The sequence below is a fragment of the Typopeltis vanoorti genome, chromosome 9 (assembly GCF_054136105.1).
Source record: "Typopeltis vanoorti isolate ZY-2024b chromosome 9, IOZ_Tvanoo_1.0, whole genome shotgun sequence".
Taxonomy (NCBI): Eukaryota; Metazoa; Arthropoda; class Arachnida; order Uropygi; family Thelyphonidae; genus Typopeltis; species Typopeltis vanoorti.
In genome coordinates this window covers 7,674,030-7,697,639 of record NC_143557.1, presented here as the reverse complement: position 1 = coordinate 7,697,639, position 23,610 = coordinate 7,674,030, and the positions used below count along the sequence as shown (strand labels likewise).

The following is a 23,610-nucleotide window of genomic DNA, read 5'->3' as shown; positions in this document are numbered from 1 at the left end:
AATGCTCCAGCACCATTATCCCATCCTTGTAGTGGTTCGTGGTTCTCAATAAGATCTGCAAAATACCCCTCTACAGCTGCAATCACCTCTTGATTCGAAGAAAAACGCTGACCAGCAAGGACGAATTTTAGTTTTGGGAAGAGATAGGAAGCCAAATCTGGGGAATAGGGTGGATGTTCCAACAATTCATAGTGCAGATCCCTTAATTTTCCCATTGCCAAAACACCTTTGTGGACAGGTGCATTGTTCTGAAGAAAGATAATTTTTTTTTTCTGCAAACCAGGTCTTTTCTTCTCACGAATTTTTTCGTCTAGTCTGGTTAAAAGAACGGAATAATATCCCTCGTTATTGTTTTACCCTTTTCAAGATAATTAATAAACAAAATGCATTTAGCATTTCAAAACACTGATGGAACTGACTTTGTCTTCTTTGGTGCTGAACAACCAGCTTCTGTCCACTGTTTTGACTGCTATTTGGATTCTTGTATGTAATGGTAAATCTAGGTCTCATCCATAGTAATAAATTGACGCACAAAATCAGTTTTATTCTTGTTAAAATGCTGCACTTTTGATCTGTTGTGAGCAAGTGCAGCACCCATCTTGTTCAAAGCTTTTTCATTTGCAATTCTTCATGCAAAATATATCCTACACATTCTTTTGAAATGCCTATAGTCTCAGCAATTTCATGCACTTTGACTCGCTGGTCATCCAATACCATATCGTGCACTTCATCAATGATTTCTGGTGTTGTTACACTTTTTGGATGCCCTTCACGTGGATCATCTTCAAGGCTGTTACGGCCACGTTTAAACTTGGCAGCCCATTTCTTAATTGTCGAAAGAAGGAGAATTGACGAAGAAGAATTGACGAAGGAGAAGAGTGCCCAGAAACTTTTATGAACTTCAAATGAAATTCTTTTGGCGTTAAACCTTCTTTTTCAAAGAATTTGATAGCTGCATGATTCTCAATTTTATCTATTTCAAGGGATACAATACAGACAACACTTTTGCTTTAGCCTAGCTGTATAAAACAAACTACGTGATAGAATGACTTGCAATTTGACATGGATGCTTATGACAGATGTACCAACTTAGAAAAAAAAAATCTTGCTGATAGTGTTGCCATCTATGGTCGAGGCCGAGAACTTTTCAGACCACCCTCGTATTGTGAATATATTATGAGAATGGCTGATTTAGACAAAGAATCAGCTGGAATTAAGATTTGTGGCAGAAAAATAAATAATTTAATATATTCAGATGATACAATCCTCAATAGCAGAAACTAAAGAAAATCTGGAGAGGTTCATTCTATTGGTTAAGATGGAAATTAATAAAGCTGGACTTAATTATAATTTACTGGGGTCCAGAATCAGAAATGATGGTAAACATGAAGATGAAATTAAAAGAATGATAGTGATGAGGGGGAAAAAAGTGATGTTAAACCTGACAAAAATTATGAAAGATAGAAGTGTAAGGCCACGAAAGTTAGAATTGTATGTATGGAATGAAAGCTGTATTATTAAGAAGAAAGTGAATTGATCCATTTAAATTATGGGTGTGGAGAACATTAAGAATCCCATGGACTGCAAGAATGACTAATAAGAAGGTTTTAGAGAATATAAAGACAGAATGCTCCATGGAGGTGATGATTGCTAAACAGAAGTTGATGTTCTTTGGTCATAGTACGTGAGCTGATGAATAATTGGAAAAAGCAATTATGATGGGGAAGATCAAGGGAATGAGAAGAAGAGGAAGACCACAAAAGAGCTGGATGGACAACATAAAAGAACTTACCAACTTGAACTTACAATTACTGAAAGAAAGTACAAGAGGCCAAGTGTAATGGAGAGCCTTTGTTCACAGGATCACCATGAGTCAAAAATAACTGGATGGCACATAACATTATAAAATTTAAATGTTAATTCTGGAGTTTAATTTTTATAATTTTGTACTCTTCTAGTTTTTTCTTATTACTTCCATTATTGTTTGCATTTATACTTTGTATGTTGTTATTTTGTGTCCTTTACGTATGTTTCCTGACAATTGTTTGTGTTCTGCCCTTAACATACAATTTCCTACCATTTCCTTTATTGTTTCCTGCGATTTTCTTTACTTCCCATTACTTTCTTTTGTTTTAGTACTTGTGAATTTTTTTCTCTTTCTGCTATTTCATTGGTTTTATGGAAATGGAGTGGGCAGGTCAATATTTTTACCCTAAATGCTCTACAACAAAATGTGCTATAAAAAACTCCTCAGGGGTTCTATAGGAGCATTTTCATTTTTTTTATGTTGTTCCAACCTACGAAAGGTTATTTGTACATTTACAGTGCATTTTATACCATGGGTAGGCAAAGGATTTTTTTTTCTATTTTTATTGATTTTATACATTTTTTGGTATTTTTTTTTAAATTTATTTTTTACAGTCTGGAAACCCTGCTCTAGAGACCAAACATGTAACTTTTTCAAGTCACTTCAGGCCTTAAGTGAGGGTGGGGGGGGGGGGATCTCATACTGGACAATGAAGTTCATCTCCCACATAAAGACAATCATATCTATGTCCATGGCGGGATTCGAATCTGCAGCCTGTTAGTTGGAGAGTGGGTATACTAACCACCCAGCCAACCAGGTCAGCAAAAGCTTAAATACTAAGTGTGTTAAAGCTTAAAAGCTGGGAAAAACTCATGTTAGAGGCTTTAAGGAGTGAAACAGTAATGAGCAAAGATTGAAAATAATATTTAATTCTTCCAATATTCATCTCGTTTACTGAGACATTGTCAGTGAGTACAATATGTGACTTGTGACACACAAAGGTAATACAAATTGCACATAGAGGTTTTTGTTGATGTAAGTTGGCCTACTATGGACAGAAAACCATCTGCATGGAAAAACATATACACACACCCACGTACATACATGCATGCGCACACACACACAAATTTGCAGTCATGACTATGGTCCATCAGACCATGCTTTGGTATACGGCTGAGAGAATCAACTGTAAAAAGACCACCATGCTTTAAGCAGTAAATTTAGAAGAGAAAGACTGTTTTTAGAATCTGTAGCTGTTCTCAAAAATAAGACTAATTTGAATAATGGGAAACACTAACACTTCGAGATACTAGTTTACATTCTAGGCTGCTGCCTACAGGTACCCACAGAGGATACCACACCTATTTATGACTCTAGTCTTTTGTCCACATGTTTCACTTAGTTTTGCATTGCCTTGGTGAGTGGCTTACAAGTCTCATATTGCACTACCTGACCATGTCTCAGTGACAGATGAAATACTGAAAGAATTAAATATTTTTAATCCTTACAAAGTGCTGCTTCACTCCATAAAGCCACTAACATGAGATAGAACAGAAAAAATTGTCCCCCCCCCTTTTTTTTTGTATAAGTGTTCATGAGAATAATTTTAGTTCTAATCTTTATAGTAATATACTGTATTATAACAGTTAAACTAGAAATGAATAAATGACCTTGTGTATAAATAAAGAACAAATAATAAATATTCATGTTTTGCTGATAAAATATACTAGTGTTTTTTTCATATGGAATAACACTAATAAATAGACTAATATATAAGTGGTTAGCATATTTTGTTCAACACTGATATTACATAGGATAAAAATTAGCCGTAGTATTAAGAAAAGCTTATAAACTGAACACAGGACTACGATATATTAAGTAACCGTGATATTCCATCCAGGCTGACATATAACTAGTGAGATATTTGCCTGACTGGTGAGTTTGAACAAATTTTTCAAACCCTACCAACTTATGCAAATTGTCCACACATCTACTAGGTATGGTGCAAAAAACAGTACTGAACTTCGACACTCCCTTCGGATGTGCGCTATAAGATATGCCGTTTGACTGCATGCGCTTTAATAGAAGAGCACGTGTAGAGTCTACGCATTACATTTAGCTGTAGCAATGGTGTTCATGTTGGAAGAAAAGATGTTTATTGTTGAGCATAATTTTCATTCATGCAGAGATGGTAAAGCAAATGGTCCAAGCCTACGACATGTTTATGAGCAGTTTGTTTGTCGTTTTTGTAAGCATGCCCAAAGCAATAGTGTCATCATTGCCCTAAGTGAGAGATTTTGATGTACCAGGAGTGTTGGCATTAGAGGAGACCACAAACTGTTAACACAAATGAGAATCACAGGCGTGTGCTGAAGCAAGTGTTATAGTCTCTGAAATGCAGTCAATGCTGAACAGTGGTAAAACTTGGGATACCTAGGCAGTCACTACAGAGAATCCTTAAGAAGCTGGATGCCTTTTCATATGCCATTCAGGTGGATCAGTGCTGCATGGCAGGAATACTATGCATGTGTGCTGGTCATGAAGATCTGTCCTTTCTCCATAATGTCCGGTTCTCGGATGAAGCACATTTCCACCTAAGCAGTCATGTAAACAGACAGGCCTAAGAAACCAAGAAACAGACAAGGTTTCTTGGTTTCTCGAGACCTGAATTTGTCCAAAAGAAACCTATTCACAGCGAGAAGGTCACCACATTGTGTAGGTTTCCAGCCATGGCATAACTGAGCCCTACTTCACTGAAGAGGGTGGTGTAACCGTGTCCTTGAAAAGCAAATGCTACATTGAGAATGTGTTGATTTGCATAGGATGCGTCGTGCAAAAAACATTCCATTTCATGAACAGGTATTCCAACAGGATGGAGCAACCTGTCACACATGATGTGGTTCTAGAGCCTATTTATCAGAACACTTCCCCGGGAGGCTCTTTTCAAGGTTCACAGAATTCTTGTACCCGTCACATTCTCCTGATCTCACATCACTTGATGTTTGGGATATGTTGAAGGAATGGATATTCTACCATGAACTGCCTGCAGATCTAGATGAACTAAGGGATAAAATTACATAATACATCCAGTAAATGTCCCAACCCTTGTTCTCCAAGATGACAGAGAACCTTCACATGCGCTGCAAAACCTGTCTTGAAAGACAAGGTGCCCATTTCGAGCACGTAATCTAGCATCATTAATGTTTTATTCGACCTGTCCCACCAATAGTTGTGGCTGTACATATCATCATGTGTAAACATATATTTCTTTGTTAATAAATGCATTTACTCCATAACACATATCGATGTAGTTATTCAGTACTGTTTTTTTTTTTTTTGTGTGCCATAACGTAGAATACCAGGTAACACTAACCACTATTGAAACACTCTAGATCTCTTTCTTACTACTGACCCTTCACGAAGTATATTACAGAAGTTATTTGTCCTTTACATAATTCAGACCGCAACTTAGTATAGATTTCTTCTTCCATGGAGTAACAGCCATGTGATCATTGTCATCACAGATTCAACTGTCAAACCTCTAGGATTTTCAATCTACCTCAACAACTCTCAAGCTAGCTAAACAAATTTAGCAATGGACAAGGCTGGTGTGCTCACTTACCACATCTGTACGGAATTTCAGTCATTCCTTTGCATGGCATGCTGTGCAGACAGACTAAGCATTATATCAATGATGACTCCTCACTCCCCCCACACACACATGCACAAATGCCTGAAGGCCTCAGGAACTTGCACTTGCTCTCAAAGAGTACTATCAACTTGTTAACTGAATTGTCCAATCTATACTGCATATCAATTTCTTGTATTTTTAACCATATGCTAAATAAATAATAAAAAGATACCAAGTGGGAGAACCTTCATGACTTCAATGCATCATTTCCTTGGTAAAATTAATTTTCAGTTACCTGATTCAAACATTACACTGAACATTTCACTAAAAGACCTCTTATTGGTATGGAAACATTTAATCTCCATTCCAGTTTAAATTCTTGTCCCTTATCTGCACCTTGATTCACTTACTTCAGTAATTTTTTATGGTAATAAAGAAAACCATTAACACAACTTTAACCAATAGGGAATTTTGATTATGTTATCCCTTGGACAAAAATGCCATGAAAGAGTTAGGGAATCTCAAGTAGTTGCTCTTGATATCTCTCAGGCATTCGATCAGGTTTGGAACAGCCAATTAAGCTCCAGTGCCGGTACGTCCATAAGGGCTACATTGAATACAGCTCCAGCAAGTAGTACTGGCTATTATACTCAACACTGGAGCTGCATTCGATGCAGTCCTGCAGCCCTTATGGACGAATCGTCACTGTTAAGCTAAGCTCCCATCATATAATATGTCTTCTGACTCCTGCAACTGGGTTGCCAGCTTTCTCTTTGGACGCACATTACATGTGATGGTGGACCAGTCTTCATCTTCAAATTATATCTAATGCTGGTTTACTCCAGAACTCTGTTTAATGTACCATCTTCCATCCACATATCAATGACATTCTCCAGTTGACTGCAAATCCAATACACAATAATGCTAATGATAGTAGAGTATTCATATCCTCTTTATCATCTCACAAGTCTTGCAATACAGCAATCACCAAAAATTCCCTTGCTTTGTTGCAAGACCAACAACCAAAACCTAGACAAGATGAGATTTTTCCTTTCTACTCTAACCTAAACTCTCTCATGTGGCATTAACATTCATATATCACTTCCTCAGCAACCAAAAAATTAGTTTCTCTCTCTCTCTCACTCACTCACACACAAGGCATTACTTCACTTCTTCACAGCTAAAACAAATCGTAATTTGACCAACCAATGAATACTATTCTCAAATTTGGGGTGGTGCCTCTAAGAGCTCCCTAAAAATGCTAAATTCAGTACAGAAGAGAGAAATTTGAGTGATTAATGATCTCTCCCTCACTAATTTCCTCCACTCTCTTTCACAAAAAAAAGTGATGCCGATTCTGATAAACAGTGTCCATGAGCACTATTCATCAAAATTGGCATCAATAATTTTCCCCCCCTCCCAAATATACTAGAATGTGTGTAGCTGGTTCAACACCCCCCCCCTATGCAGTTCAACTACAAATTCATGGAACACATCTTCATTTGTACCTTCTACTGCTGTCTTTTAGAACAGTCCTGTCTTATGTATTTCCTAAAGAGTACATTTTATTATCATCTTTCTGTCCATCTACAATACTAGTGTACTTTAGGCTGAACAACCTATTGTGCATGGGATTACCATAAAAAAAAAAAAAAAAAAAAATACTTGCTTCAAAAAGCAACAATGTCAGTGGGTGATATTATGATAAATGGATAATGCTCATAAAATGAATAAACATAAGTTAGCTCTGCATTTGTTACTTTTGTGTTTTGTTTATTATGTGAATATCCCAGCCAAGAAAGGTTAAGCCATTATGCATTTCAGTACATATGGATGGGCTAAGATGCATACATGAAACAATTATGGATTTTCCATGCAATACAAAATAAAGTATTGCATGGAAAATTTGAAGTCAAATGCTTCTAAGAAACCTAATTTACAGCTTATAAAATAATGCTAGCAACTAAACTACCAACCTCAGTTGCATATGCCAGAAGATTACGTCCTTTGTGAGGAGATGCAAGATGATCACTCTCTGTTATTACAGAAACAATTGTGTCATCACCATAGATATGTTTGAACACAATGAGCACCTACAAAGAAAAAAAAAAAAAAAATTCAGTATAAAAAATATTAATAAATTCACTCATTGCATATATCACTCTCCACAATCACAATGAAGACACTTATCACTGTCCCCAGTAGATTTTTTTTTTGTGCATATGAAATTAACAATATTCTCTAATAAACACTTATCCTGCAATAAATACTTACTATACCTACTGCATTATTTCCAGCTCCTCTTAGATATTAAAATCAGCCTTTTTTTTTTAATAATTCAGGCTTATTATTTTAATCACTGTTACTGAATATATATTGGGGGGGGGGGGGTGAAAATGAGGACATACTGCAAAAGATACTAAATAAAACATATGCGGCAGATAATCTATTAGATATATTCCCAACATCTGTGGAATCTACACCTTTAAAATATACTACATATCTGTTCTAGATTATAACAAGCAGGTATGCAAATACCCAGGGGATTGTACATGTACGGTGCATGTAATTCAACATGATGATAGTCCCACAGCAAAACTAAGTGAAGTATGATAAATAGTGCCAGACATGCAACTATAAGCATCACAGAAATTTCAAGCCTACTGCCATTCATGGAAATGATAACATCCAGAGTATACAGATCCTGACAATCCAAAAACATCCAGCTAACAAGATCTCCTGTGGATACAAAATAAATAACGGAAAAAACTCAAGTAGAAAGATTATTTAATAGTATAATCAGTACATTAAGCTCAAAATTAAACACTAACTGACAATTCCAAAAAGCGCCACCTAAGTAGCTGGTGTAAGATAACTAAAAAGGTCAATAACTTTCCTAAAAAAAAAAATAAAAATAAAAAAAATAATAATAATACAATAAAAAGTTAGGAAAGATTAGCTGATTTGTAAAGTACTATCTCCCATAAAGGGGATAGACGTAAGCCGTCGGATCTATTTAAGTTAGGAGAATGAAGTAGAGTTTCACGTTTCTTTATAAAGGCGTTCCATGAGAAACTGACTTTTGTGAAGAACTCTTGTCTTTCTCCAATGAACTCTGTGTCTAGTGAAGATGGCATGTTCAGAAAGTCCAGACTTTTCAGGTTTAAAGTATTCAATATAAGATTGGTGTTCTTCTAGCCGAATAGAGGCAGATCTTCCCGTTTGTCCGAAATAAGATAATCCACAAGAGCACGGAATCTGGTAGACACCTGGATGATTAAGATGTGGAAGCTTGTCATTAGGAGAAGTGAGAAAGGTGGAGATTTTTCTAAACGGTCGAAAGGCAACAAAAATATTCAGTGGTTTTAAAGCTTTTGCTATACGTTCACTGATGCCTTGTACAAGGGGTCAGTGAATGTATAGAACGTATATAGAACGTATATGCAAGTCCTATATTATCCAAACAAACATGCAGCATCTTCTTTAGTGAAGTATGAAAAATGGTGAGTGAGCACATACAGTGGGATGCAGATACATGGAAAGCTGTGTTATGGAGAGACCAATTACAATATACCCTCTACTGAGCAGATGGATGGGTGTGCCAGATGCCTGGTGAATGTTCCTTCCCAGAGTGCACAACCACAACTAAGAAATTTGGAGATGGCAGTGTGATGGTATGATCCTGTTTTTCCTGGTTCAGCCTTGGACCTCTGTTTGTGGTGACACGAACAGTGAACTCGAAGAAGTATATGAACATTCTGGACAATGCTTCTTACTTTGTACTGCTTCTACAGAACTGATCATTGTCTCTTTCAGCAAGACTGCACTGTGTCATAAGGCTGTTTCTGTAACAAGGTTTTTGTATGATGTAAAGAACAAGTACTTTTCCAATCAATTTGGTGTAGGGTGTTAAGAGTGTGATCTGAGAGGCCTGCTTCTCCAAAATTGTTAAACTTAATGGTGGGGGGAATCCTTAGAGGATCCCCCCCCCATTGGCACATCTTGCAGTTTATTGCATCTATTGCACCTGTAACTTACTGTAATTTTTTTGTGTGAAAATGTTGCTCTCCAGCTTAATTTAATTTGTAATTTGTAACCTAATAGATAATAATAATAACAGGACTCTAGCTTTGATGTAGTAAGGGTTTTTTTTTTTTCCACCAGAAGTCAGGCCAATAGGTTTAACAGTTGGTCAGTAACTTTAGCATACCATATAGATGATGTAGATGGTCCTGATGATGACCTTAATGTGAAGGTCGAAACGTCGAATGGTAGTTTCCATAATTTTCATGAAGTATTGTATTTTGATCACCATGTAAGTATGAAGGAAAGGATAAATGGTATTAGTGAAACAAAAACAGGTGGGGGCCTAAATAATCTTTATAAGACATTATGTTCAAGCAATAATGATCGGGAAAGAGAGTAGATAAAGTATTTAACATTAAACATGAAAACAATTATCTTGAATGGCAGGCAATATCAAGTAGAGCAATGTCAGCAAACATCAGAATAAAGAACTGGATATAAAACTTATTTGTGCCTATTTATCCTTATTTATTTGTGCTTATTTGTCCCATAGAAGTGAAAGAACTTTTTGATTCATTAAATAAGGCAGATGACAAAATAAAAGGAAAAGATGTTCCTTGTTGGTGATCTGAAGAGCAGAATAGGAAATGAATACTAAATGTACAGAAATGTTTTGAGGAAATTTGGAGAAAAGAGCAAAGCTAATAATAATGCTAAGTATCTTCTAGATTTGTTCAGGACCTGGAAATAATTATTGTTAACACTACATTCCAACATCAAGATCCACAATTTAATATTTACAGATGACACAAGAAATAAGAAGTTTCATTGACTATGTTATTGTTAACAGCAATATCTACATGCTGTTCAGGACACTCATACAGGGGAGTTGAAAGTGAAAGCAATTTAGTTTTGGGCTGAAATAAAGCCTTCAGCTTCTTCTGATTGTTTCTCACATACTTTTCTTTTGAATATGATATTTAGTTTCATTCTGCTCAATAGATAGAAATTATTAAATAGAGAGAAATATTAAAGAGCCATCCTTATTTCATAGTTGGAGGAAACATAGAAACTTTGAAAGTTTTAAAAACTGAAACCTATTAATATTCTATATTTCTGTTCATTTGACATCGTTGAAATTAAATCTTAGGCTTTGTTATTTTTATTTTTTGGATAGTTACAATTTATGCATTGACCGAGAGTTCACTTGCGTAAAATACAATTCTCTGACCATTGGATTGCTTTAGTGATGAATGAGGACTCTTGCCCACTTAAGGTTTCTGCCTGATCTTTGATGAGAACCAACAGTTCAAAACATCTTTATCAAAAACACTAATAAAAGATGATTATACAAATATCTGGACAGCATTTGTGTCCTTTAAGTAGTACAAGCGAAGGCAACTCCGATTCCAAGGATTATGTTCTCATAAGTGCTCTGGTCGATTTTCAAAACTTGTAAAGTTTCTATTTTTCTTTTTCTTCAACTATGAAGTAGGAATGGCTCTTTAACATCTCTATTTCGATGAAAGTAAGAAAGCTTAAAAAATAATCAAAGCAGCTTTGAGAGGAGAACTGTAGACTCAAATATACAAATACATTCATGAAAAAAACGAAAGGCATGAAAGCAAAGAACGAAATCTTGGAGACTCATCAGCACACTCTGAAGAAAACAGTGAATGATTCAGCAAGAGAAGGCATGTGGTGAAGTTGTCTGTAAGAATAAAATAAATCAGACCTCCATGGTGGACTCAAGAAGGTAAAGAGGCAGTTATAGAAAAGTAGAAAGCATATCAAAAGTTTCTAGGAAGTAAGTCACTATGTGCTCTGAGAGAATAATGTGTAGAAGTAGCTAAATGAAAAATCATGTTAAGAATTCATAGTTAATTGATAGCTAAAAGAAAGAAACTTGTGAAGAATAGTAAGAATATAGAAGGTAAATATCAGTATGGTGGTAAAATGTTCTGAAGGCTATTGAAAAAAAAAAAAAAAGCTTAAAAATAGAGGTAACAGACTGATGTGAGAAGAACAGAGGTTGAAGAATCGGAGGTACTTAGTATGTTGCAGAATCTGAATGCAAATACAGCTGTGGGATTGGATGATATATTGGCTTGCATTTTACAAGAATGTTCAGGGGAAATGGCAATGCATTAGACTAGTTGTGCTGTTCAATTTAAGGTTTTTAAGTATTACTCTGGTAAAGTCCCAAGAGAGTGGAAGGAGGATTGTGTTCCTTTGCATAAAGGAGGAACAAAGTCTGTGGTAGCAAATTACAGACCAATTAGTATCTCAGGAGTGGTGGTAAAAGTACTGGAAAAATTGGTCAACAAGAGAATTCAGGATGGGTGGATAAGAATATGATATTCTAGGAGAGACAGAATGGTTTTGTGGATTTTGTGATGATCAGTCATGCCTTAGTAATCTAACTTTTTATAATAGAATGACAACTGAGTTAGATAAAGGAAATGGCTACATGACGATACTACTGGATATTTGCAAAGGCATTTAACAGGATATCACATGGAACTCTGTTATGCAACCTGTAACAAATGGGGATGAATAGCAAACTAGTGATATTGATAATTAAAAGAAACACACGTATTAACCACAGTGAGAATTATTTAATTGTAAATATTTCATCCTAAGTATCTTAGGACATCATCAGTACAGTAGTTCAAACAATAATAGGAATAACATACAGTTATGGTGCACATGATTACAATAGAATCTCATTGAACATGCGTAACGTGTTACAGAAGTAAAAAAACAATAATTATTTAACACAAGTTTGTATGACAATTTCCCATACTTTAGGAATAGTAAGAACGTCGTTGTGGTTTAAATTTGGTCTGTGTAGTAGGGCGTCAGAAGAACCTTCTTTGTATAAACGTTCATGTTTATATAAAGATCTATGTAAAAGTTTAGACTTTTCCCAATGGATCCTATGGCTTGGATTTTCAATTCTCTGTTGAGAGAGGACAGATTTCTGTGGTTTAAAAAGGCGAATGTAGTCTTGATGTTCCGCGATGCGTTTCTGAACAGACCTACCTGTCTGTCCAAAGTAAGACAATTTGCATGAGCATGGAATCTCATAAACACCAGGCAACATTAGAGGTGAGAGTTTGTCCTTAGGAGAAGGTAACAAGTTGTAAATTTGGTTGATAGGTTTGTAAGTAGTGGCAAAATTGTATTTCTTCATAATTTTAGAAAGACGTTCAGAGATGCCTTTGACGTAAGGTATGGGAATCCCATGGATTTCTTTCTGTCTGGTTTGATGAGTGGAAAAGTGACTGATGATGTTTTGAGTTGTTTTAGGATTATATCCATTTAGGATGGTTGTATTTTTGATTACTTCTAATTCTTGGTTTAAAGATTCTTCAGAGGAGCAGAATTTAAAGGATTTCTTCTGGGAACATCAAGACCACATTCACCTTTTTAAACCGCAGAAATCTGGCCTCTCTCAACACGGAATTGAAAATCCAAGCCATAGGATCCACTGGGAAAAGTCTAAACTTTTACATAGATCTTTATATAAACATGAATGTTTATAGAAAGAAAGTTCTGAAGCCCTACTACACATACCAAATTTAAACTGCAACGACGTTCTTACTATTCCTAAAGTATGGGAAATTGTCATACAAAATTGTGTTAAATAATTATTAGTTTTTTTTTTTTTACTTCTGCAACACGTTACACACGTTTAATGAGATTCTATTGTAATCATGCGCCCTAACTGTATGTTATTCCTATTATTGTTTAAACTACTGTACTGATGATGTCCTAAGATACTTAGGATGAAATATTTACAATTAAATAATTTTCACTGTGGTTAATGTGTGTGTTTCTTTTAAATATGATCTCGCCACAGGTTTCGTTATTTAAAATAGTGATATTGATGAAAGAGTAGCTGATGGACAGATACTAAAAAGTGGTATATGGAAGAGCAGAATCCAGGAAAAAGTAAATAACTAGTGGTATGCTGCATGGCACCATGCTTGGACCACTGCTGTTTATTTGTACATAAATAATATGGGAAATAATTTGAAGGGAGATATTCAGTTGTTTGATGATGATGCAAAGTTGGGTAAGGTGATAGAAAATCAAGGTGAATTTGACAGCTTGCAGGATGATTTAAATAGACTGACAGTATTGGCAAAACATAATGGATGCCAATTTAATGTGGAAAAGTGTCAAGTTACACATTTTAGGATACAAAGATTACAAGCTGTGTATCACATTGACGGAACTGTACTCAAGGAAACTGATGAAGCCAAGAATTTGGGGAGAAGTAGTAGATAGAGAGCTGAAGTTCAGAAGACATATTGCTAAAGTAGCCAGGGTAGCTCGTGATTACTTGAAGAACACAATATTGTTGAATATTGTGTTATTGAATAACAAAATAACAAGCAGAGATAAGTGAGTTACAAAGCCTTGATATGAACACATATGGATTACTGTGCTCAAGTCTGATCACCTGGATTTTTTAGGGATGAGAAAGTGGTGAAGAGGAATCAGAAATGAGTGATCAAGATAATGAGTGGTCAGTGGAATGTTCTCTACGAGGATAGATTGAGGGTTTGTGGATTGCAAAAGTTGGTTGGTTGATATAAAAGCTTCTAAGTAACTTAAATGTCTCTAAAGTTACTTAAAGGCTTTTATAGGATTGATGCACAGGAAATATTTCAACACTTGGCTAGAGGAAGCCAAGAGGTCATCCCTGGAAGATGAGTAAGAGAATGGTTAGCAAAGGCATGAGGACTAGATTTTTTGCTTGGTGAATGAATGAAATGGGTTGCCTGAGTCAGCTGTGAATACTTTGTCTGTTAGTAGTTACAAGGAGAGGTATGATAGATATTATGTTGATAGTTTGGGTCTCCCACAGACACTTCCATGGAGTCTTAAGACTCCATGGAAGTGTTTGTGGGGAAACAAGCAATAACAGAATAGTGACAGAAAATATTCAGGAGGAATGCAATCAGGAATATATATCAATATTTCGACTCTTTCTTTTAAGGTTACATGGTGATCAGCACTCTATAAAGGTAAATTAAATCTATGTTGTTGTAAATTAAAGCAACAACGTAAATTTAATTTACCTTTATAGAGTGCAACAGCATCTAGCTTGGTTCCTATACACATGTATCCTTCTGATGATGACCTCAATACAGGGGTCAAAACATCAAGTTGTTATTTTATTAATAATTAGCAAAATAATATTTTCAACACGTGTATTTTGTGTCCCAAAATTCATGAATATGAATACATCAATATTTGATGTAGGAAAAAAGTTATCAAAAACCCAAAATGTGAAATGGCAGATTTGACCAGAAATGCTCAAATATGGAGGTATAAAAGATTACAGTGGCTGCACAATACATTTCAGAATGCCTCATCAGAAGGCTGAATAGATGACAAGATTAGAGTCCTCTTAGTGCTTATCAATAGAAATGGAAATAAAACTGAATGTAAGAGTTACAGGGGAATATCCTTACAAAGTGTTCAAGATAACATTTATGCACGCATACTTAAGAAGAGGTTAAAAAACTCTGGAAGGGAAAACTTAAAGAAGAACAAAATGGATTCAGGCCAAATAGAGGTAGTCTGGATCAGATTTTCACTTTAAGACAAATAGTTGAGAAATCATCAGAATACAACAAGGATCAATCTGTATTCAAGGTTTGTAGATCTGGAAAAGGCATATAACAATAAGTCAAGAGGAAAGCTGTTCAAAATGCTACAATTATATGGTACAAACAATACATTATATCGAGCAATACACAGCTATATTCAAGTTGGAAGTTTAGCAGTTAGAAATGAAGGAAATAGAAGAAGATGCTCTGATGTAAAATTGGGCATCATTCATAATATATATGGATTGCATCACAAAACATGACCTCAAGTGAACAGAGAAACCATTGGCATGTGATACAACAGGAAGAAGAATGAAAGAAAAAGTGTAAAGTATGAAAGTGTGAAAAACTGGTAGTAAGAAGGTATTGTTTTACTAAATCACTTAAGGAATTGACAACGTAGATAAGAATATAAATTAAATTACACTTTAATAAATATTTCCAATATTTCGGCAACATCACGTTGCCATCTTCAAAAGGAACTTACAAAAAAGGCACATGCACGTAGGCGCTACAACAGTAACCGAGAATGAAGTGATGAAGCTATTGTTCTCCTAAAAGTCCTGATGGTGCCCCTTAGCAGGCTAAGTAGGTGTTCTTGGCCGTTGGGCTGAATGTCTGCTGATGTAAGACTTCCAAATTTGTTGAGGTTTGGAGAGTTTCTTAAGGCTGAGGCTGATTCCATAAATAGTCTTTCGAATTTGTATTTGCTACGGTGTATTACTGTAGCTTTCTTCCACTGTATTCTGTGGCGTGTATCCAGAGCATGGTCTGCAAGACCAGAATGGCTGTACTTGTGAAAACAGATGTAGTCCTCCTTGTGTTCTGTGTGTTGTCTAGACAATTAAATCGTCTAACTTTCCTAAAACGCTGCTGGGATAATCAGGTAATCCCAAATTGTGTAAAATTCAAGTACCGTTTTGTTTCACAAAAAGCTCTCCATATCTACAACCACACCAGCTATGCTTTGCTTCGGGAACAAATCACCGCCATGCGGTTTCTCTTAGCGGACATTAACAAAGCTATTTGTGCCTTCGAAGAAGAGCTTTTGTGCACTTTAAATCACGAGCTTTGGTCAATTTTACATGATGTCTCGTGTACCACTGCAGACAAAGAATTTGAAAAAATACAAGGTCGACAGATGAAAAAATTCGAAAAATTAAAAAAGAACTCGACCGTCAATCCAAAACTTCCTACCAACACCGTAATCAGTCACCCTGAAGCACTCAACGCGCTTTCACGTGGCCACAACTTTGCCATTGCTCCCAGAAAAATACCTAGTGAGGATATTATGATCCAGATCGAATGCGGAATCCGCCACATTCCAAATCAAATCGCCAACAGTGTAAAACTGGATGTAGCTTGTGTCCTCTCCAAAGCAAGACCACCAAAAACCAACATATCCAACAAGGAATATAAAGCTCTACAGGAAATGAGGAATAATAAAGAAATAGTTATCACCAAAATGGATAAGAGAAATGCAACTGTAGTACTTAACCAAAAGGACTACACAGGTAAGTTTAATGCTCTTCTATTAGATTGGGCTACTTACCTCCCTTCAAATAAAATCCCACCAACTCATAAATCAGAAAACTTCACAGGCTCCTTAAGAAAGTCACTTCTTGACCTGTAGAAGTTACTAACAGACTAAAGCCGTTTAACACTATAACCCCCCCCCCCCGTATTTATGGACTCCCAAAAATACATAAAGAAAATGTGCCATTACGTCCCATAGTAGATGGCATTGATTCCCCCACATACAAATTAGCTAAACATTTCGCCAAAGTGCTCACACGCTATACTGGCAACACACCATCACACATAAAAAACTCAACCCACTTCAAAGCCAGCATAGAAAACCTTACACTCCAACATACTGACATAATGGTCAGCTTTGACGTCTCCTCCTTATTCACAAATGTCCCACTCAAGGAAACTTTAGAGCTAATCCAAACTAAATTTTCTCCCAATATCTCAGCCCTATTTCAGTTCACAATGAACTCAGGCTATTTCATTTGGCAGGGAAAATTCTTCAAACAAATAGAGGGGACAGCCATGGGTTCACCTCTCTCTCCACCCTTGGCCAATTTCTTTATGGAGACCTTTGAAGAAAAAGCCTTAGCCTCTGTCCCACAAAAACCAACCGTATGGCTTCGCTGCATTGATGATGTTTTAGCTATTTGCCACACATGGCTCTGATACACTCCTCTCCTTCTTAACACACTTAAACAACCAACACCCCAGAACAACAGCCTCCCTTTCCTAGACACACTAGTCACCTGCCAGCCTGATGGAACCTTGGTTTTCTCAGTTTATAGAAAACCGACCCATACAGGCAGGTATATTCACCAACAATTCCCCCCACCCTCACAACAATATGGAGTGGTGAAAACACTATACAACAAGGCTAAACTAATCTGTTCTAACGACATGGCCCTAAACACTGAACTAAATCACATCCGTGACACTTTCTCAGCCAATGGCTACCCCCACCCCAAAAAAATCCAAAAAATGGAACCTACAATCCCCCCCTCCACCTCCACAACAAGGATTACTCTAAATCCATCACCATTTCCTACATCCGAGGCACCTCGGAAAAAATTAACAAAATCTTAAAAAAACATGACTTGACTTTCTGTTACAGACCATACAGAAAATTGGCATCCCTTATCCACTCCACTAAAGACCAACCACTTTCCCTAGACCTACCTGGTGTATACCAGGTCCCTTGCAGCTGTAAACTGTCTTACTTTGGCCAAATAGGCAGGACAGCAAATATCAGAATTTTCGAACACAAGGACTACATCCATTTTCACAAATACAGCCATTCTGGTCTTGCAGACCATGCTCTGGATACACACCACAGAATACAGTGGAAGAAAGCTACAGTAATATACTGTAGCAAATACAAATTCGAAAGACTATTTATGGAATCAGCCTCAGTCCTAAGAAACTCTCCAGACCTCAACAAATTTCGTTGTATGAGACTGCCTCAAATTTGGGAGGTTTACATCAGCAGACCTTCAGCCCAACGGCCAAGTACACTTACTTAGTCTGCTTACAGACTAAGTAAGTGTACTAAGGGCACCATCAGGACTTTTAGGAGAAAAATAGCTTCATCACTTCATTCTCAGTTACTGTGTTGTAGTGCCTACATGCACATGCCTTTTTTGTTAGTTCCTTTTGAAGATGGCAACGTGACGTTGCCAAAATATCGGAAATATTTATTAAAGTGTAATTTAATTTATATTCTTATCTACGTTGCCAATTCCTTAAGTGATTTAGTAATGCATAACCAACGTATAAGCCTGTCTACGAGAAGAAGGTATTGTATGGAGATTTGATGGTAAGAAGTGTGCTTAATGAGAAAGTTTTCTCACAAAAACATGTTTCCCAGGTGTGCAGATGAAGAATGTTACTGCAGCTGTTATTTGGGAGTAGAGAGAAACAATCAATTCTTTCAGAAGTGAAAGAATTGATTGTTTTGGCAATTACAAATTATTTGAAAGGTGAGAAATATGCAATGAGAGAGGATTAAGAAAGTCGTTGAAAGAAGTGAGAAAGTAATTATTGTGCATCCACCTTGGTATGATAGGAGAGAAAGAACTGAAATCAAGGGCCATGATTGGTAACAAGTCAGTAAAAAGACTGTGCAGCTCTGCCACTCCCAATCCACAGTCCATCTTCTAGCCTTCGCCACCCATCTCTGGACTTAAGCCATGGAACACTACAACAAGGAAAAATTCAGAGAAACTCATGTAGTTGCTCTCAATATCTCAAAAGTATTTGACTGGGTTTGGTAGAGGGTCTACATACAAAACTGTCATTCCATGGTCTGCCTGCAACCCTCTAATTGGATCACCAACTTTCTCACTGGTCGCTCACTTCGAGTCATGGTGAACGGTTTCCTCTCGTCAGATTTCCCAACCAATGCTGGAGTACCTCAAGGCTCTGTGCTCTCACCTACTCTTTACCTTCTGTATATAAATGACATGCTCTCACAGACTTCAAATTGCATCCATAGCTTTGCAGAGGACAGTACACCGCATTCCTCCTTTTCATTTGACAAAAACTTGGTAGTGCCCAATTGTTAGAACTATCAAGATCCAGCATGATCAATATCCTGTACTCTGATCTCCTAACTATATTTCAATAGAGCAAGGACAACCTTGTAGACTTCAATGCTACCAAAACTTGGTCCTGTCTGATTTCTGCCAAGAAAGGGCTTGAATCCCTTTCCCTAATCTTCAATAATAACTGGATACCCAAACAAACACAATCAGATTGCCTGCCTACACCTCCAACTTTTCTTGGCAAAACAGATCTCAATCGTAGTGTCTACAGCTGCCGAAAAACTTTGTGTACTTTTCTGCTCAACACACTACTTCACACCTTTACAGCTACCAACTTTATACAAATCCCAAATATGCTCAACCATGGAAGGCTGCTGACATATATGGGATGGTGTACCAAAATCCTCTCTAATGCTATCGAAAAGAGGGCAATCCAGATAATTAACAATCCATCTCACGGATCAACTTCAATCCCTCTTCCACAGGAATTCCAGTTTCTGCCGCCTTATGTCTGCTCTACAGCTACTTTGATCTCTGCTGAATTAACTACTATCATTCCTCCAAAATCATAAAAACAAGAGCTACTTCTAACCAACACTCATTTACTGTCCAGCTTGAAACTTTGCGAAACCAACTTCTCTGCCTCCTCTTTCATTCCATCTATTTCTGTTCTGTGAAACAGCCATCTCCCTCCCCACACTCCATTCCCCCAAAGAATACAAAGTTGAGCTGTTCAAAAAAAATTATAGATGTGTGCAGTGAATTTGATGGACAGAAGGACTTGTATATGCTTAATGGACTGAATTTGAATAGTTTGGGAATATTTGGAACTTTGAGAAATTGTTGTTCAGTGAGAGGCTCATCATCAAATTCCTGACATGCACCTTCAAGGGATGTATAGAATATGATAGCACTACATGAAAAACTACATCATTACAATTTCCTATCTACAATTTTCCTCCAAATCAATCTGTTACCTATCAAGACTCCAACATTATTATTACGTGACAAATCCAGGGAGTCCAAAGACTCATCAAGGGAGTTCACCTACTCTACAACTCTATGTATCCACCACTAATTTCACCAACTGCAACTACACCATCTACCAACACTGCTATTTCCAAATACAATTACAAACATCCAGGCCCATGGCAAGATTCAAACCCACAGAATTTTGGCCGGAGAGCAGATACGCTAACCACTCGGCCAACCTGGCCAGCAATAACCACTCGGCCAACCTGGCCAGCAATAAATTATCACCAATCCTGAGTCGGACGTGACTCGAACATGTAAATTTCTTATCTGGAGTCAAGTGCACAACCACTGCACCACTGGCCAGCTCTTATCAGATCTTATATTTCTATCTTCTAAGGCACTTTTTACCATATCAATCTACCTAAATCTTGGTCTTTTTTGTCGAAATTGTTGCAGAGAACAATTGTTTTGCTAATCTTTCCTCTCCCATTGTGTTAACGTTTAAGTGACCATACCACCTGAGATTAGCTCTGCTTACACATTCCTTCCCAATATCCTCATTTTTAATATGACATTGCCATTGATGCCATCTGTTCATACCCGTAATCTTCCTCAGGACTCTCATATCTTCGGTCTCTAGTCTTTGGTCAAGTCAGATCCATAAGTAAAAATTGGTTCGAACACCGTCTTGTATACAGCTAATTTAGTGTTTCAACTAATTTCTCTCTTATTCCATATAAATTGATTCACTTGAATTCCTACCATACCAGCTTTGTTGGTTCTGTTGTCTATTTCCATATTTAATTTACTTACCATCTTCACTAAAAATCATGCCAAGTTGCTGAAATGTTTTACTTGTTCTATAGGTTCTCCATTCGAAATGCAGTCGATATTTCCAATTCTTCTGCCTATTTTCATTGTCTTTGTCTTGTTATTGCTGACCTTCATACCATATCTATTACAACAGTTATTCGATTTAGTCAGGGAATCTTGCAGACTCGTAGTGGATTTATTTAGAAGTATAACATTGTCTGCATAAAACAAAGAGCTGACATTAACTTCTCCAATTTTGATATCAGGTTTAATACCACTTTCCTTCATAATGTGATCCATACAGATAATGAATAATAATGCACATCCTTGTCTGACACTAGATTTAACATTAAACCATTTTCCTGTACTTCCTTCAATTCTAACTGCTGACTTTACAACTCAAACAAAGACTAATCATTGCTTGATATAATGCCCCATTGACACCATATAACTGTAGCCTTTTGAATAGCTTCTCTCTTGGCACCTTTTTATTTGCCTTTTCCAGATCGACAAAACTTAAATACAGATCTTCGTTATATTCCCATGATTTCTCAACAATTTGTCGTAAATTGAAAATCTGATCCTGACCGCCTCTATTTAGCCAAAATCCAGCTATTTCTTTGCCAAGCTTCTCTTCCACAATATCCTTCTCAACTGTTTCTCAAGTATACTTGCATAAATGTTATCAGGAACACTCAGCAGAGAAATATCTCTTTAATTCTCACACTCAGTTTTATTTCATTTTTTATATATGGGTACTATGAGAGCTTTACTCCAATCATCTGGAATTCGACCCTCTGTTCAGGCCTTCTGAACTATGCAGTGCAGCCACTGTAAGACTTATACCTCCATACTTGAGCATTTCTGGTCGAATATCATCTACACCAGCTGCCATTCTACATTTCAGGCTTTTGATGGCTTTTTCTACTTCAAGTATGGATATGTATTCCTGCTTGCATGCCTGGTCAGTGTTTATTACCAGTGTGCTGTCACCAATTGTTTCATTTAGCAATCTTTGAAAGTAATTACTCCATACAAGAAGGATATCTTTTTCTCCAGTTTTCATGTCACCTATATTGTTTCTAATTTTTTTACAGCATTCTTTCCTCCATTTCTGAGCTTCTTCAACAACTTCCAGCATACGTTTCCACCTTCTTCATATTTATTTTCTATGTTCTTACCAAAGTCTTCCCATGACTTTTATTTAGCTAGTTTTACACATTGTTTAGCTTTCTTACATTTGTCTGTATTCGCTAAGAGCACAAGCTGACTTATTTGCCAGGAACTTTTGATATGCTTTCTTCTTTTCCTTCACTGTCTCCTTAACTCCCTTGTCCACCATAGAGTTCCGATTTTTCTATATTGCAGACCTCACCACATACCTCTATGGTTGAATCAATCAATGTTTTCTTCAGGGCTTGCCACTGAATCTCCAAAGTTTGGTTCCTGTTTTCAAACTCTTTCATTTTTTCTTTGATAATGTTTGTGTATTTTTGTCTACAGTTCACATCTGAGAGCTGCTCAACTTTTATTTGCTTTAAAACTTTCTTACATGTTCTTCTTTTCAATATGAAATTCAAATTTATCCTGCTCAAGACTAAATGGTGAACATTTACAATTTCAAATCCTCTGTACACTCTAGTATCCTTCCTGTACCAGGGAGAAGACATCATTATCAACAATAACACAGTCAATGAGACTTTTCTTATTCCTTGCCTCAATGTCAATTTATGCACATTTTTATGTTGGGACATTGTGTTAGTAATAACCAGTCCATCTCCTGACAGAAATCCAACAGGTATTTACCATTATTATTAGCTTTGCTCTTTTCTCCAAATTTTTCCAAAATATTTTTGTACGAGAATGTTCTGAAAAGTTCTTGGCCTAACAATGAAAAAACGAATTTATAATTTCAAAATAATTTTAATTTTTCAACATAATTTTATGACTAATACATTTATTCCAGCGATGCTCTAGTCCCATTATCGCATTCCTGTAGTGGTTCTCAGTAACATCTGCAAAATACACCACTATAGTTGCAATCACCTCTTGATATGAAGAGAAGCACTGACCAGCGAGGAAAAGTTTTAGTTTTGGGGGAAGAGATAGAAGTCAGAGGGAGCCAAATCTGGGGAATAAGACGGATGCTCCAACAATTCATAGTGCAGAACCCTTAATTTTAACATTTCCAAAACACCTTTATGGACAGGTGCATTGTCCTAATGAAAGATGATTTTTTTCTTCTGCAAACCAGGTCTTTCCCACGAATTTTTTCGTTATCTGGTTAAGAGATCGGAATAATATTCCCCGGTTATTGTTTTACCCTTTTCAAGATAATCAATAAACAAAATCCCTTAGCATCCCAAAACACTGATGGAACCGACTTTGTCTTCTTTGGTGGTGAACAACCGGCTTCTGTCTACTGTTTTGACTGCTGTTTGGATTCTGGTATGTAATGGTGAATCCAAGTCTCATCCATAGTAATAAATTGACACACAAAAGTAGTTTTATTATTGCTAAAATGCTCAAAGCACTGTTCAGAAATTTTAATGTGAGTGTGTTTTTCATCTGCTGTGAGTAAGCACGGCATCCATCTTGCACAAAACTTTTTCATTTGCAATTATTCATGCAAAATGTATCCCACACGTTCTTTTGAAA

The 23,610-nt window shown here is 36.5% G+C and overlaps 1 protein-coding gene across 1 annotated transcript in view; it reads right to left on the bottom strand.

Moving 5' to 3' along the window:
- The window catches only part of ATP6AP2 (ATPase H(+)-transporting accessory protein 2), a 188,601-nt gene that overhangs the window by 45,894 nt on the left and 119,097 nt on the right, over positions 1-23,610 (bottom strand). Inside the window, exon 7 of the mRNA XM_090397902.1 lies at positions 7,415-7,531. Coding sequence (XP_090254028.1) covers positions 7,415-7,531 — 117 coding nt within the window. The remainder of the gene's footprint in view (positions 1-7,414; positions 7,532-23,610) is intronic.